This window comes from Ovis canadensis, chromosome 22, assembly GCF_042477335.2.
Source record: "Ovis canadensis isolate MfBH-ARS-UI-01 breed Bighorn chromosome 22, ARS-UI_OviCan_v2, whole genome shotgun sequence".
Lineage (NCBI taxonomy): Eukaryota > Metazoa > Chordata > Mammalia > Artiodactyla > Bovidae > Ovis > Ovis canadensis.
The window spans coordinates 60796591-60814450 of NC_091266.1; the positions used below are offsets into that span (position 1 = coordinate 60796591).

The following is a 17860-nucleotide window of genomic DNA, read 5'->3' on the forward strand; positions in this document are numbered from 1 at the left end:
GACAGGATTTCCTTCCTCTTAGATTTGTGGGTCCTTGAAAGAGGCACGGTTGCAAGTAACACTCATGAATTTAACTTCAGAGACACAGTGGGAGAAAGTCTGGAGGGTTTAGATCTGGTCAAGATGTTGATTTTGTTGACCTCAAGAATTTCATAGAAACCAAAGGAGCTGTAGACTTCCAGCCGACACGGTGCTTCTCCTCACTTGAAGCAAATAAGGAATGTGCCAAGGATGGACTTCACTGCTGGCCGGCTTGTCAAACCCACTTCTTGTTAATTAATTTTGGCCTTGACTTGATTTCTGATGCAGTATATTTATCTGCTTCTGTTTCCCACATTTATTTTCATCTGTTTTAAATAGTCTTCCCTGCCTGCTTTCAAAGAAGGAATCTTGATCAAATGCTTGCGTGTAAAACGGAATAAAGGATGTGAACTTTAAAAAGCCTCTTTATGCGATCAGATCGGTCATAAGAACGTTTAAACACGCCACAGCTGCAGAGCTGCCATGCTTATAAGGAATTCAGTTTCAGCCCTAAAAAATATTTATGCCAAATTTTAAGTGGCAAAGTCAGTAGCCACTGGCCATGGAACCATGAAAGAGAAAATGATTCCCTCTTAAAACTTTACAGGCTACTCTGTTAAAAATACAGTTGGGATCTGACTTGAAATGAACCTGGCACCAACAAAAAACAAACTTTCCAGGGACCTCCAGGTTCAAAGAAAACCAGAGGGCGGACCGTTTAAGCCAGAAGTCCACTGGGAGGGGCAACCCCTCCGTAGAGCCTCCCCAGCCTACACGTTCGGCGCGTGTTTATGTTAATTACCCACACCACCCAGAGAAGAGGAAAATGTTCCATGCAGCTATTCACTAAGAAGATTAGGGTGGGCAGAACGTGAAGAGCAAATAGAAGTCAGCAGAATATTCCTCCTTCAGCCCTTTAATACAATCAAATATTCACACATGTTCTGTTTGAAAAATGTGGAGGAATTCACGGTTTCTTGAAAGGACAAGGCTCTGTTTGTTTAACAGAGGGGATGGGATGGTCTTGGAGGACACTCCCTGTCTGAGGGCTGGTGCGAAGGGGACACCGCATTGTTCCATCAGGGACTGAAACCACATGGGATGAGAGTCTTCCCTTTAGTTACCTGACAAAGGGGAGCCCATCAAAGTTATCTCTGTTACATTTGGAAGGAACAAGTCCCAAATAGTCTACCCATTTTATTTCCTTTTACAAACATATATAGCTCTTATATGACAAAGTGATCCTTGTAAAGCAATAAACCTAGGTCTCTGCCTTCCAAGAATAAGGTTAGTATAAAGACAAATTAGACCCTGGCGAGGAGGTATGTCAAGCATTTGCAGCGGTAAACAGTTTAAAACCTCAGACTTTTGGCTATTGGGTCTGGAAGCAGAACCATCAGAAAACCATTCTAACGGTAATATCTGGTGAGACCACAGTCCATCCCAGAAGCTAAGTGATGAGGGCAACCCCAGTGCCCTGGCTCATCCCAGCACTGGGAGGATTTCTTGGCTGGAGGCAGTTGGACCAAAATCCCACTTGAACTTTTCCTCCATAAAAGGTGTAGACTGGCTTCTACTCAACTACTTTGACACACCTTTCCTATGTGCATCTTGGTGTGTTTTTTTAAACAGTCCCTAGAATACTGTTGGGTAGGGAAGATCACAAGCAGAAACAGGGTGGAAATATATCTAAGCCAACTCCTTAGAAAAGATCCTGATGCTGTGAAAGAATGAAGCCAAAGGAGAAGAGGGCAGCAGAGGATGAGATGGTTAGATGGCATCATCGACTCAATGGACAGGAACTTGAGCAAACTCCAGGAGACAGTGAAGGACAGGGAAGCCTGGCATGCTGTAGTCCACGGGTCACGAAGAATCAGACATGACTTAGTGACTGAACAGCAATGATATCCGAGGAGCATTAAAGAAAAAGGATCTAATTTTACAAAATCTGATAAATTTCCTGAAAAATCATCAGGAGAATTAGGTCTAGACATTGCTGTCGACTTCTCCATGCCCCTGGCTTACCATGACGATTCCCCCGGACTGTTCTGCTGTGCACATGCTCATGATGGGTGCCATGCCGATGGTGGTCCCTTGGAAATAAACTCCACTAGGAATAAAAGAAAGGACTCTCTTAAATCAATATAGAGAAGCTTTCTAACATTGGAAATTCTGCTGGACATTCCTGCATTCCAAAAGCAGAAAAACTGCAAAATCGTATATAAAGATTCAAACTAACACAACGTTTGAAATCAACTATATTCCAATTTAAAAAAGATGGAAATAGTTGCATGAGAGTACGTTTGTAGGTGCTTTTTATCATTGGTTTTTCTAAAAATGTGTGTTCCAATTGCATCATCATCCCATAATCCTTTAAGATTTCTGTTTTCAAGACTCGGGGCAACAACCAGTCATGACTTGTATATTTATAATTTGTAATCTGTCTGTCTCCTAGTGAACTGGGGGCAGGGTGCTCCTTTTAAACAGTATCTGCTGATGCTAGGGCTGAAGAGAGTCATGGAGAGAGAGAGAGAGAGAGAATCACTATTAACAAATGAAATGCATTAGATGCTTACTGTGATTCTCAGCTGCTATTGCTTTCCTGGGTAACATTACTGGGTTACAATTAGGCCAGAAACCCAAACTTTTCCAAAATGTCCTGCTAATATGGCTTGCAAAAATAAAAACAGCAGAAAAATGATTGACCCTCGGAAGTGAGCGCAGAAGCACCCACAAAGCCTTAGCACCTAGGAGGAAGCTTCTGGAAGGAGACTTCATGGCTTTGGAGAAGGTTTTCCCCACATGGAATCTTAGTCAATAAGCAATGACATCAAGGCCTGTTTAGTGCAATGCTATTAATTCTAACCTAGTACATTAAAAATTAAAAATTGAATAATTGAGGTTTGGAAGCAACCTCAGCATCCATTGACAGAGGAATGGATAAAGATGCGGTACACGTATACAGGGGAATATTACTCAGCCACTAAAAAGAATGAAATGAGGCCATCTGCAGCAACATGATGGGCCTAGAGACTGTCATACTGAGCGAAGTAAGTCAGAGGAGAAATATAGTATGACATCCCTTATCTGTGAAGTCTAATAACAAATGACACAAATGAATTTGCTTACAAACCAGAAAGAGACCCACAGACTTAGAGAAAAACCTTATGGTCCAGGAGGGAAGGAAGGGGTCTCGGGATAGTTAGGAAGTTTGGGATGGATATGTACCCACTGCTATATTTAAAATGGGTCACCAACAAGGAATTTCTGTATAGCACATGGAACTCTGTCCAGCGTTATGTGGCAGCCTGGATGGGAGCAGAGTTTGGGGGAGAATGGATACCTGTATATGTATGGCTGAGTCCCTTTGCTGTTCACACCGTTGTTAACTGGCTATCCCCCAATACAAAATAAAAAGGTAAAAAATAAAATTATTCCTTGTTTACCTGAAATTCAAATTCAATAGAATATCCTGTATTTTATCCAGGAACCCTAAAATAACAGTGTTGCCTGTTTAATAAAGATACGCCCCACCACAATCCTCCATACCTTCTTTCTATCTCCCGCCCCATTTTCTGCTCCATTCTGCCCCATTCCAGAAAAAAAAAAAAATCAAACATTGTATTTGCTGAATCTCTTTTAAACGAAACAAATAAATGGCCATGTTTTCTTGGCCATGTACACATACAGATACTATACACATTATTTGAAAAGTTATACATTTTGGCAGTGCTCAATTGGCAAAATAAAACTTCATCTCTGTATGTATGTATCCAGTCATTCATCTCTCCATCCATCCATCCAGCCATCCTGTTACACTCCTGTGTACAGCCGTAGGGACCGCAGCTTTATGTTTACATCTGTATAGACCATTTTAACAGATACAATTAAACATATACATAAATAGCAAAGTTATATAAGAGGCTAATTTATTTCCAGATGTTCAAATTGGACAGGCTCCATTTGGGGGAAGAAATCAAAACAAAACACTCTGACTCTACGTTTAGTAGTTCGGGATTAATCAATGCATAAAATATGCGGCCACCGCAAATATCCAGGGGTGGGGGGCGGGAAAACAACCCTGAGAAATGGCCAAAGTCAATTATCGGGGAATGCCAACAACCTCAGCTCAGACGAAGGTCTTTTCTAAAGTGAGCATGGGGTAGAGCTGCTTTTCAACTCCCTATAAATGTTCAGTACACTAGACCCAATGTGTGCGACAGGAAAGTGTCTCTGGCCCCAAAGCTTTCAATTCAGTGACGTGAGCTACATGAGACCAGAGTCCTATAAACTGGGACTTCCCTGGTGGTCCAGCGGCTAAGACCCCATGGTCCCAAGGCAGGGGGCTCAGGTTCGGTCCCTGGTTAGGGAACTAGGTCCTGCACACCTAAGACCGGGCACCAGCAGACAAATATACACGCTCAGAAAAGAATGGTATCAGTTGTTTAACAATTTTAATAAAAAGTTCTTCAGTTTAGGAAAAAAACCTACTCCACACAATCTGAGATTATGATGCTTTTTGCTTGATATAAAGGAGTCTGTAATATGTTACCAATGTACTACACTATAGGCATGCTTTGCCTTATTTTCTCCTCTTCATGGTACTTATCACGCTCTGAAATATCCTTGTTTATTATCATTTCCTCCCAGGAGGGGCTTCCCTGGTGGCTCAGATGATAAAGAATCCGCCTGCAATGCAGAAGACCTGGGTCCGATCCCTGGGTCAGGAAGATCCCCTGGAGAAGGGAATGGAAATCCACTATAGGATTCTTGTCCGGAGAATTGCTTGGACAGAGGAGCCCAGTGGGCTACAGCCCAGGGTGTCACAGAGAGCTGGACACTGCTGAGTGGCTGGCACTTTCACTTTTCCCTGTCGACTGGAGAGTCCCAAGAGCAGGGAGGTTTATTGTGTACATCACTGTTACGTTTGAAGCCCCGAAAAGACGTTTTGTTCCTAATTTGTGCTCAATACATACTGGTTAAATAATAGAACGCAAGGTTTATCTTCGACACTGCTGGTATCCTCTGATGTAGAAAACCAAGAGAAACAACCAAACGGGAGGAGCAATAAAAGTTTCCTTTCTTCAGGCAGCCGACAGGAGCACTGCACTGTCTTCAGGATAGTGCATAAATATTTTTCACTAATAATGGCAGAAAATGAGCTTTTTAAAAACATACTACTCAGGACAACTTTATATCAAGAATAAGCCTAGAGGGAGAGATAAATTGGGAGTTTGAGGTTGACATATACACACCACTGGATTTATTATAAAATAGATAACCAGCAAGGACTCTGCTCTATACTCTGTAATAACCTAAATGGGAAAAGAATTTGCAATGGAATAGATACATGTATATCTGTCACTCTTGCCTGGAAAATCCCATGGATGGAGGAGCCTGGTGGGCTATAGTCCATAGGGTCGCAACGAGTCGGACATGACTGAGCTACTTCTCTTTCTTTCTCTTTCTCTTATCTATAACTGAATTACTTTGCTGTATAGTTGAAACTAATACAACATTGTTAATCAACTATACTCCAATATAAAATAAAAAATAAAAAAGCAAAGAAATGAAAAGATCAATGATGAAGTAAGTGAAAATATGAGAGAAAAACATTGAAAAAGAAAAGTATTTATGAGTATCAAAATGTTGGTGGTGGTTTAGTAGCTAAGTGGTGTCCCACTCTTCTGACTCCATAGACTGTAGCCTTCCAGGCTCCTCTGTCCATGGGATTCTCCAGGCAAGAATACTGGAGTGGGTTACCTTTTCCTTCTTCAGGGGATCTTCCCAACCCAGGGTTCAAATCCGGGTCTTCTGCACTGCAGGCAGATTCTTTACCAACTGAGCTGTGAAGGAAGCCCCCAGTTTTATATATATAGTTATATATATAGTTACATATATAGTTATATATATATATATATATATGTATATATATATATATATATATATTTGTGACTTTCTTGGTGGTCCAGTGGTTAAGACTCTGCATACTTCCACTGCAGAGGGAGCAGGTTCGATCTCTAGTCGGGGAACTAAAATGCCATATGCCCTGCGGTGCACATTCCCCCGCCTTCCCACAAAAAAGACAAAGCCTAGAAAAAGTTGCATAGAGTAAATGACCAGGTATTAGAAGGAAATAAGACATCTGCTTAAGGGATACGTTTCCCAGGGTATGCAAAGAAAGACTTTTTCAGCAGCCCCCAGTTTCAACTGAGATGGCCTCCCTCCAGTCAGTGGGGGCTGAGAAGCCCCCTTTGGGCCTGGTCCAGCGAGGGTGTTCTGAAGAACAGGTGCAGCTTCACTGCCTGTCAGGGGAGGCTAAGAGGAGGGCAGGTGTGCTGGGGTGCTCTTTGATCTTAGGTGAAGGAGAGACAGCAGACACCTTACCTGATGAGCTGCGCGTTGTCATGGGATTTGCGAGGCAGAAGCTTCATCTTTCTCCAGTCCAGAAACTCATGCAGGCTCGTGAACGGGTCCTGACTTATGGAGCATTTGTCAATGTCATTCCACACCTCCACGCCCACCAGCACGATTCGAATGTTCAGTGGTCGGTAAAACTGAGGGCGACAGAAGACAGGTATCCCTGGGGGTCACCTTAACGAGAACGTGCAAGGCCACGTAGAACAGATGTGCGATTTCTGAACCTCGTTGATGTGATATGAAAACTCTCTCTGTGTTCCCTCGTTCCCATGGCATTAGGGTTGAAGCAATATTTTCAGTGACTGATGCAAAGTGACGTGCTAACTGGGTTCTCAAGTGGGGTGGACTAATTAGATGTTAACCAGCCTTCTTTATATCTCTGAGGTGGCACAGTAGTAAAGAACCTGCCTGCCACTGCAGGAGACACAAGAGACTTGATTTTGCTCCCTGGGTCGGGAAGATCCCCTGGAGGAGGGCGTGGCACCCCACTCCAGTATTCTTGCCTGGGAAATCCCATGGACAGAGGAGTCTTGTGGGCTACAGTCCATGGGGTCGCAAAGAATTGGACACAACTGAACATGCACACCTTATGCAGGGAAGCGTACATTTCAACCGATTCACTGATGATTAGAAATGGGCACACAATGTGTTATCGCTAATGTAATGTAGTTACATTATAGCTAAAGATAGCCAGCTCATATCTACTGCAAGAAAAACAGTGAGTTAGGATCCTTGAGACACTCTGCCAAGCGCAGTAATGTGTTCCCTTTAAGCAAAATGTTCTACCTGTGAGTTACGGAAAATGTATTGTTCTCAGCAAAGACTCAGATTTGGCCGACGCTATCATATTCTGTCACCTGTAAACGACCTAGTAGGTTTTAATTAAATGAACAGATCAATATCTTTCAGGATGATAAAGGCAGACACAGAATTCTTCTTCAGGAACTTTGAGGACCATTTTTTTCCCACAGGTCAGACTTTAGTTCACCAACACGCTCTCATGGGAAAGATCGGGTAAAGGAAATTCCTCATTCCTTCTGGCACACAAATCACATCGTCTTGCTTTTCTGTCCCCCATCTTTCTGTGTCCTGACTTCAACCTACAGCCCGTTCTCCACAAACAGGTCATCGTGGGTCAGAAGCAGGCAGGACAACTGTTCGAATGGCTAAGGGAGAGTTTTGAGCCAGATGAGCTTATTGGTGCAGGATGAGGGGTCAGAGTGGGGCCTTCCCAGGTGGCGCAGGGGCAAAGAATCCACCTGCCAATTCAGGAGACACAAGAGATGCAGGTTCAATCCCTGGGCCAGGAAGATCTCCTGGAGGAGGAAATGTCAACCCACTCCAGTATTCTTTTTTTTTTTTTTTTAATGAAAACACTGAAACTTTAATTGGATCAGAATCATACCTGTCAAGAACCTGGGCAGTACACTCTTCTTTATAGCATCAGTTCCTTCTGAGGGGGTATTTTCCAAGCCATCTAAGTGTTCCAGCTATCCCTGACTGGCTTGGAACAGAAACGTTCCAAGCACGGTCACACCAGCATCCATATCCGCACACGCTCAGATTTCTGGTTTCCTGCCACTTTTCCTACCACTCGCTTACATCCCAGGAGGTTTCACAGCCGGAAGGTAACTTACCCCTCCCCACCCCACCATACCCTGGAAAAGCCTGGAGTGCCTTCTCAAGCTCCTTCTTCTCCTGCCTTCTTCTGGAAGGCAGTCAAAATGTTGAAGCTCTTCTGGGGTTTTTCCTTCTTCCCATCGCTTGTCTTGTTCTTCTCAACCAGCTTGGTGATCTGGGTCATCTCTGATGCTGGGACATCCTCTCCTTGGTCCACGATCTTTCCCATGATTTTAAGGTACCGCTCGGGCCACTTCCTGTCAGTCTCCTTCGCACTGACCGGTTGTCCTGCCCCTGCTTCAAGAGGGACTGGAAGGCTCCGATGAACCCCCCAGCAAAGGTGTCATATGCAGGCAGACAACCAGGCATTCCTAGGTAGAGCCCATGTCCCTTCAGCCAGCACTGGATGGCTCCAACCTTAACTGCCCCACTATTCAGGATTCGGTTTTCAATGTCCCTATCCTAGAAGAGGTAAGAGGTAGGAGACTGGATAGTTCCCTTTGTCCAGTATTGCTCACTTAGCTCCATATTCAGCCCTTTGCACCATAATCTGAGATCCCCACCTCTGCCACCAGGAGATCATCACTGGAAGCTGAGTTTTCAGCCAGACGCTTGAACTCATTCTGCCTCTCACCCTAGGGGGACTGGGTGTCAAACTTCACCAAGATGAACTTGCTTTTAGGAATGAACTTGTAGAAAGTGGGCTTCCCTAATAGATCAGTTGGTAAAGAATCCACCTGCAATGCAGGAGATCCTGGTTCTACTCCTGGGTCGGGAAGATCTGCTGGAGAAAGGTTAGGCTACCCACTCCCTTGTGGCTACCCACTTCCTTAGGCTACCCAAGGTTAGGCTACCCACTCCCTTAGGCTACCCACTTCCCTTGTGGCTCAGCTGGTAAAGAATCTGCCTGCAATGCGGGAGACCTGAGTTCAATCCCTGGGTTGGGAAGGTCCCCTGGAGAAGGGAAAGGCAACCCACTCCAGCATTCTGGCCTGGAGAATTCCATGGACAGAGGAGCCTGGCGGGCTATCGTCCCTGGGGTCTCAAGGAGTCGGCACACACAGCAGTCACGGGAGAGGTAATAAGGTCCCATGGTCCACAGCTGCCTTGTTACTCCTCTGAGCATCACACAGACACAGAGGTGGCTCTGCGCTCGGCGGTCCAGGGGGTCAGGACATGGGAATTACTCGGCTGGCTGTACTCCAGGTAGCCAAGGAGAAAGAGGTGGCTGGTGATGGCAATCGAAGTTAAGCTCCAGAAAGGAGCAGGTCCTATTCTTAGTTGCTGGAAGCCTCTGAGCCAATAAGGAACAAAAATCACAGAAGCACCGCATCTGATAGTTAAGCCCCATTCCAACGTGCTGAGCTCAAGGGCCATAAACTCCACGAGGCTGAGCACTGACCCCAGGTTCTGACCCATGAGAGGCAGGCTCATCTTTTCCCTTGCTGATCTTCATCCCCCGCTCCCCACCAGTCATCTGGTGAGCATTAGGTTAGGAGAAGAATGTGGCTGAAGCACAAACTACATCATAGAGTATAAACGGATCGCAGCGGTCCAACTTGGTTTCAAGCAGATAACAATTATGGGCATTACATTAATAAGTTAATGAGACAATTATACAACCCAAATGCTGCCCAACAGCTTGTTTTTAATCAAGAGTTGCTTGGCCTGTGGTATCCACTTGCAAGCTCCCAGCCCAGGCTTCCCAGGAAAAATTAAGTTCCTGGCCTCCTTGGGAACTCTGCTGCACTTTGCTGGAGAGCTTACGCTTTCAGCTGCATTACAGGCAAATGAAATGGAGATCAGAAGGCAGAAACACAGGACATCCAGTCACCCATGTCCACACCAGCCTGCCATGAGACATCCTCAGGGTCACGTGCCCGTGTGGGCTGTAGGGCTGTCATCCGTGCAGGGGACACTTTGCTTGCCTCTGGAGAGTGTCGTACGGAAGTGGTCGCTAAGGTCTGTCAAGGTCCAGCTATCACTGTTTCTCAGAGTTAGCTTTGGGGCTGTCTAATCGGGATCTTTTCGTAGTAGTGATGGGTTGCAGGTTTCATCTGTTGTTGTTGCTGTCCAGTCACTTGTCTCACTTTTCGTGACCCCATGGGCTGCAGCATGCCAGGCCTCCCTATCCACCACTGTTTCCCAGAGTTTGCTCAGATTCATGTCCACTGAGTCAGTGATGCTGTCTGACCACCTCATTCTCTGCCGCCCCCTTCTCCTTTTGCTTTCAATCTTTCCCAGAATCAGGGTCTTTTCCAGTAAGTCAGCTCTTCAAATCAGGTGGCCAAAGCATTGGAGCTTCAGCTTCAGCATCAGTCCTTCCAATGAATATTCAGGACTGATTTCCTTTAGGATTGACTGGTTTGATCTTGCTGTCCAAGGGACTCTCAAGAGTCTTCTCCAGCATCAACAATTCAAAAGCATCAATTTAAATTCTAAAAAGATGATGCTGTTAAAGTGCTGAACTCAATATGTCAGCAAATTTGGAAAGCTCAGCAGTGGCCACAGGACTAGAAAAGGTCTGTTTTCATTCTAATCCCAAAGAAGGGCAATGCCAAAAAATGTTCCAGCTATTAGTCCCCTCAGATTACGTCCTTTGAACAAATTCCGTATCTAGAAGCATATAATAGAGCCCCTCCTCTCTAAAACTGGTGCTACTGGTGAACTGTCACACATGCGGAACTTAACATCGTGTCTTCACACAGAATCCCTTAGCTGCCTGTTGGGATGCACTTCCCAGACTGCGGGTGGCTTCCCATTGGTTCTTCCTAATAATAATGGTCAGAGCTAACACTTATGAGCATTCCCTATGCCCTAGGCATGGTGCCAAAAACTTTCCATGTGCTCTCTTAGACCTCACAGCACTCTGTGAGTTAATAACTATTGTTTCCATGTTACTGTCAAGGAAGTTGAGACACGGAGGAGCTGAGCTACTCCAGCCATGACTGGCATAGCTGGGAGTTTAAACACAGGCAGGCTGGTGCCCAGGTTTTACAAACCGCTCAGTAACCTAGCCAGGTAAAGGGGAGTGCTCAGACTCCCTTCCAGGATGACCCACTGTGACCCCAGGCCCAGCAAGAAGCACATGCAGAGTGTAGCAGTTGCCTGCCTGGCCTGTGAATCCCAGGATGCACGTGGCCACAGTCCAAGACCAGCTAAATCGATTCACCCATTAACACAGCAGTGACAAGCACCTGCTTGGCTCTGGCTGAATGCTCAACTTGGCACTAGCACCAGGGACAAGCTTTAGGATACCCTTGACCTTGACTCTCAAATGCTCAGGGGACAGCCGGACGCTCAAGGCAGGGGACTCCTAGCCATTATTACAGGAAAATCGAATCCACCGAACTGCCCAGAAGGGTGCAGACGGGAAGTTCAGGGGATGCTGGACTTGACGGCTCCAAGAAGGCTTTCGAGAAGTGGATCTGAGAACACACGGGTAGGATTACAGGGTGGTGCACCGGGCTCCACCACAGGGACGTGCATCCTGCGGGCAACCAGCCTGGGAGGGGCGGGGATGAGGACTCACAGTAGGGGAAAATACCTGAAATTAAATTCATGCAAGATGACCCGGTCCTTCAGAAGCAGGGCATAGAGGTGCAGCCGGCACAGACAGGCAGTTGGTGCTAACGTCATCATGAGAAAGAAGTAGGACAGACAGGAGGGAGAGGCGAAGGGGGCGATGACATCATCTGGCAGCCACACAGCCCACTGGTCCCGCCCTGCGGTGTAACTGGGGCCTGGGGAACGTCTTCCTTCCCAGGTAAGAGGTGTGCCTGCCAGTTCGAGGACCAGACACGTTTTCCACGTTCCAACTCAGGGGAACTGCCTGAGTTGTTCTGAATGTCACCTCTGTCCCTAAATCACTTCTCGGACTCTTGGTCTGGGATGTCCTTCCCCTATTCCCTTTGAGCCAACACAGCCAGCCAAGTAGTTATTACTTAAGAATAGCTAAGAAGAGCCAAGATTTCTGCAAATGAGGAAGTTGCCACTGGAACAGTCATTGTTTTTTTAAGCCAAGATGCTCCCACTTGTAGTTGCAAAACTACATTTGGAACACTCGCTACAGCCCAGAGCCCATCAGTTAGCAGGCTTGGGTGCACAGAGCATCCGATGGAGCCTGGGTTACCCCGGGGGTCTTCAGGGTCTGCTGGGGACAGATACGTTTGTGTGCGCAGTGATTCAGTTCTCTGCTTGCTGGAAACACAAGAACAGGCGTGCTGGTTAACGCCCCTGAGTTTGTCAGGACTTTTCTCAGACATGTGGTTTTCTAAATACCAGGGCAGGTTATTAACAACCCCCCAGTTGCTCATTCCTGCTTCTGCAAACTGAAGGAAGAAATAATACAGAATAATATGTAAAGAAATACAAATATGGAAGACCAAGCATATCACTTTAAAACAGGATTTCAGCAATTACCGGCTCAAGTTTAATATTGTTCATGGTTTCTGTTTACTTCCAAGGCTTAAGAAGTTCTTGAATTCTTTGTTTCTTGGTCCTGCCTCATTGGAAGCATCTGGAATGTACTCACCCGAGGCCCCACCCAGGCCAGTCAAACCAGAGTCCCTGGACTGAGACTTGGAATCAGCATTTTAAAAGCAAAGATACAGACACACATTCACATAAACAAACCTTGAGAGGAGACTCTAACGTGCAGGCCGGGCCAGAACCAGGTCTGACTCCTATTGTTGTTCATTCTCTAAGTTGTGGCCGACTCTTTGCGACCCCATGGACTGCAGAGCACACCAGGCTTCCCTGTCCTTCACTATCTCCTGGAGTTTGCTCAAACTCACATCCACTGAGTCAGTGATGCTATCCAACCATCTCATCTTCTGCCACCCTCTTCTCCTCTTGCCCTCAATCATTCCCAGCAGCAGGGTCTTCTCCAATGAGTCAGCTCTTCACATCAGGTGGCCAAAGTGTGAAGCTGTGAGTCACGTTGTGCAGGGCCACCCAAGATGGATGGGTCATGGTGGAGAGTTCTGACTCCTCTGGTCTCTGGCCTAACCTCTGGGATCCATCCTTCCCTCCCTGCCAGAAGGACTGGCCACCTACAAAAATTCTCCTACATCCACTTTACTTGGGGATCAAGTAAATTTTCAAAAATGAGTTATTCAAAATACATCCGCAAGCATGGGCTGCCTGGGAGTCTGACCTGCCTAAAAGTTCTTGTGGATGCAGATGGTATTATCCTATGATCCCAGGATGCCAACAGCCATCTGTGTTCTTCCTGGTTTTGGAAAGTTCCTGCCAGCCTTAGCCACTCTCTGAGCACCAAGCCCTTATCTTCGACTGCTCAGAGTACCCCAGGAGATCCCTGTTCTTGCTTCTTGGGGCACGAAGCCTCGCCCACCTCTCCTCCTAAACTTGTGCTCATTTGGACCCCAGCTCTTCTCAGCCTCTGCTTCTGCCTGGTCAGGGCAGGCTGGTATCCACAGAAAGTGGGTAGAGACAAGGCCAAAAACTCCTGCAGAGGGGGGTCACAGAGACCAGGGCTCACCGCTGGTCCTGCTTTTTCATGCTGCTTGAACATGTGCTGATTACTTAACCAGCCTCTGCAAACCTCAGCTTCCTCTGCTATAAAAATGGGAATACTGGTGTCTACCTGGAGGTGTCTGCAAAGCACTATGACCCTGGCATGTAGAAATTTCTCAGTACACTTATCAGGCACCCTTCCTTCAAGTGTCTGTGAACCCCCACTTTCCCAGACCCAGGTCAGCTCTTCACGATTTCTATACAACAGAAGCCCACCAGCCTTCTTTGAGTCTGGGGACTCCATCCTCCACTCTAACTGCAGGCACCGCTGTGTGTGACCCTGCGCATCTGCTCTGCTGAAAAACATTCTCCTGGCTTTCCACTGACAGCAGAATAAAATCCCGGTAGAGTCGAGATGGCTTCGCAGAGCACCCAGGGCTGACCAGTGAGTCCCCCGCAGCTCCATCTCCTCCTGCCCTAACTGTCATGCACATACATCCATCTGTCACATGCACGCACACACACACTCACGCATGGGCTTGTGCACACACACACCCCCTACCGCTTAGGTAGACGGAGTTACTCCCGTGTCCAGGTGCATGGGGAGCAAGCCAGCTGAGTGCTCCTGGTGAAACAGTACTCACTTTTCCAAAATCGCTTTGCTGAGAAGCCTCCCTGACCTCCAGGAAGATGTAAGCAGTTCTCTTCTGCACCCCCACAGCACTTGATTGACAGCATCCACCCAGTTCCCATCACACCCAACCACACCAAGTGGCTTATGGGTCTGCTTCCCTACAAAGCTGTGACCTCCCTGAGCAGATGGACCCCATCTGATGCATTCTGGATTTCTGACGCATGGTGCTTGGTTCTGCCCATAAGGCCTTGTAGAACAGAGTTGGCTTTCTAGAAGGGCTTTTGCTTTCATCTTTGCAGAAAACTCTGAAAAGTCAATTTGAATATAATAAGATTGCTTGGAAACATAGCTACTGTGAAGCATCTTCAAACTGCTACGCATAAACTGTGAGCATTTCAGAGAATCCCTGCCAGGAGAGCTTCAGCAATGAGCCGGGGCCGCTTTCTGGTACCCACTGTGCTCAGAGGCGGGAGACAGACTTGCTGCTGAGAATAATGGTCGTGTTCAGACAGGGGCTGCCAGCCACGTAGCACATGAGAGCCACCTGGGAGCCTACGAAGCCTGATGTCCAGCCCCACCCCTCCTTTGAAAGCAAGGCCTTTGAAAGCTTCTGGGCAACTCCAGCGGCTCTGGGCTGAAAGCCCTTAGCACCAATGAGCCGACACTCTCTCTCAGAGTGTGTTGCTAAAGGCAGCTGGCACACGTGGTTTGACCTTGTGAACAGCTCATGGAAGGAGTGTTGGTGAGCAAATACACCTAGGCCAGACCAGACTTTCAGGATCTCGTCCAACTCTAAAGTCACCTTTGCAAAGGTGAACTCCCTCCCGAGTTCACGGTGAAGAATTTTCCTGCAGCAGGTTGGGCCGAAAGCCAACTGCCACATCCCAGGACTGTGAAGCCCGTAGGTTCCATATCGATGAGAGCCGGCCCTCAGGTGGCTGTGGGACCTGCCCAGGGAGACCTGGGGATAGGCCCGCTGGGCGCTTTCAAAAGGGTCACATGTGCCATCTGGTTCAGGATCCAGCTGGGGAGACCAGGATGGGAGGAGATGGATCCCAAGGCCATCACGGTCCAGACAGCATGGGGGCATCTCCTACAGCTATTCCAAGCCCTGGGGGTCTTCAGAGGAAGGGAAAGTCAGGTACCAGAGGCAGAAGCCAGCCTTCCGAAGTCAGATGGGGTGTGTTTCATTCCCTCCACCTCATTCCCAAACGTTTACACGACGTGAGTGATTTAATTACCCCCAAAGAACTTACCTTGTCAACGTGATTAGCGATCTCTATTAATCGCTGCTTGACTTTTTCCAGGTCTTTTCCTTGCCTCTGAAACTTAATAATTTTAAATGTCAGCATTAATAACGGTAATACCATCAATCAAATCTCATCTTCTCAGCTCCTGGAAATGTGAAGTCTTGGGCTTTGCAACCCCCTAGGGCCCTCCCTGGTTTATGGTGAAGTGAGCTCCCATTCTGCCGAGTAATTTCCCTGTCCAGGGACTTTCTGAAACTCCCTGAAATTCACCCAAGCCAAGTGCTCATAAGACAGTAACTTTTGTGATTTTTTTCCAGCCTCATAAATGATGGAGGCAGTGACATGTTTTGGCAAAGAGAAAACAGACAACCAGAAAGCAGCCCAAAGCCATTCTTCATATCATCGACTTGATTTGAACTTCCTCCGAAATTTCTTTTATATTTGTTTTTAAAAACTAAAGAGTGAAAGTAATAGAAGCTCATGGCAGCAAGTCAAACAATACAGAGAATGGATAAAAGTTAATAAATTCCCCCTTCTCCTCTCTAATCTGACCTTCCAGACTGGGAACAGTTTCCTGAGAAATTGTCAAATCTGTTTCATTCATATGTGTTGAGCCAGCTTGGGAGAAAATGTCACCTAATTCATGATAAGTAGTAGTGGCAAGAAATGAACACAGAGGAGATAATCTAAAAAATAAAAAGAGCTAATTAAAAATTAAAAATTAATTTAAAGAAAAAAACCAGCACGGGATAAAGCCTTACTTCAGAAGGTAGGATTTTTTCTGCTGTGTTTCTATAGCCTTCATTCATTAATTAATTTTGGTTTAGAACATACTGGAAATTTTTTAAACTAAACTTTTCCCCAAAGTGTTTTAGAATACATTCTAAAACCATCTGCTATTTCCCACAAATAATTCTCCCTGTTTGGAGAGCTTAGCTACCATGGCAGCTCTGTAGTCGTTGCTAATATTCTTTTCTGCAGTCCTTGCTAATATTTTGTAATAGCAGATACATTTTTGATGTTTTATACCTTATAAGATCAGGGAGCCACGTTTTCCCATGGGTTGTTCACAATGCTCTTAAGGCCTCATAGAGAGGTTAACTAAAGCATGTAATAATTTGTTAAGTGTTTTCTTTTCCCTGAGGTGGCTGTTTTTTTTTTTTAAATCAACCAAGAAATTTCAAAAAGTTCTTACCTCTCGGTTATCGGCGACGATAACGAGCTCCACGTACTTGGTCATCTTGAGGGTCTCTCTTTTTTGCTGCCAAAAGTAAACATGGATTTAATTTCCCTGATGGTCTCTCTGGGGCTTTCAGAACACCGCCACTATCTCTCGACGGAAGCATCGGAACCAAAAGGACACCCCACCCCTACCAACAACACTGGCTCCCGCACCTCTGTTCCACCTAGGAGTTCACCTCTGACCCCAATGACTTCTGTAAAACCATCTCAACATGAGCCATCAGTTTCCATTCCCATCTGGGAAGTCCCTATAAAGGAATCTAACCTTTGCCCTGGATCACTGATTTTAGGATCAGAGTTGAAATCACCATTGAACAAACACACACATAAACAAATAACTCTGGGGCAGAAGCCCAAGGCCATCAAGACCACTGTAGAAATCGATGGGATTCAGGGTTTCACGGGTGTCCCCTTTGCCTTTGTGGTCCGGTTTTGTGACAGGAGAAAAGCAGAGGAGAAACGCTTTGCTCATGTCACAAAATCGGAGGAGAATGTATTTTAAGCTGGAACTGCCCTTCTGGGGGAAAACTGAGAAGTCTAGGCCAGAAGGCTGACTTCTTGTGGCTGATCGTTGAAAAATCTGGTTAGATGCAAAGGAAGAATGGGGAACAAGTGAGCCAGGCAAGAAGGAGGTCTTAGGAGGAAAACCAGAAAGGAATAAAAGAAACAGAACAGAAAGAAAATAAAGGCTGAAATATGCCACTAGAGAAAAGTGATTTGGTAAGAGTGCAATAGCTGAGAAGAACAAAGACCTTGTTTATCAAGGGATAGGGCTGAAGAAGAGGCAGACGGCCCAAGCACGAACTCCCTCCCCATTAAAAGCAGCCTCTGAAGTGGGTGACATTTTAATCACGTTTCCTCAAAAAACACTCACACTCTTCCATGAATTACTGGGAGAATCCCAAAGGCATTTTTCGGAGGGAAAAAAAAAGAGCAATTCATGGAGGGTGGTCTCAAAAAGCCAACTTTAAAAGCAAAAAATAAAGCCTTCTGTTTTTGCAATAAAATGGAGTCAGAGGAAATGGGGGTTGAACAGGTCTGGCTCCCCATAACTGATATCGCTGCTTTATGAGTTAACTACATTCTGCTTAACCTTGAAAACTTGCATGTTACAACCAGGCTTTCAGACAAAAGCAAAAATGACCAAGGCCTGCTCTGAATCAGCTTTCCAGTCACATAATCCTGAGGGAAACAT

General features: G+C 46.1%; 1 protein-coding gene and 1 pseudogene across 2 annotated transcripts in view; both read right to left on the reverse strand.

The window, feature by feature from the left end:
• The window catches only part of ADAM12 (ADAM metallopeptidase domain 12), a 401034-nt gene that overhangs the window by 90089 nt on the left and 293085 nt on the right, over window positions 1-17860 (reverse strand). For both annotated transcript variants that reach the window (XM_069566850.1, XM_069566851.1), the window contains exons 7-10: window positions 16619-16684; window positions 15430-15501; window positions 6409-6578; window positions 2047-2131 (exon numbers count right to left, since the gene is read on the reverse strand). In XM_069566850.1, coding sequence (XP_069422951.1) covers window positions 2047-2131; window positions 6409-6578; window positions 15430-15501; window positions 16619-16684 — 393 coding nt within the window. The remainder of the gene's footprint in view (window positions 1-2046; window positions 2132-6408; window positions 6579-15429; window positions 15502-16618; window positions 16685-17860) is intronic.
• Window positions 8123-11700, reverse strand: LOC138427899 (endoplasmic reticulum resident protein 29 pseudogene; annotated as a pseudogene).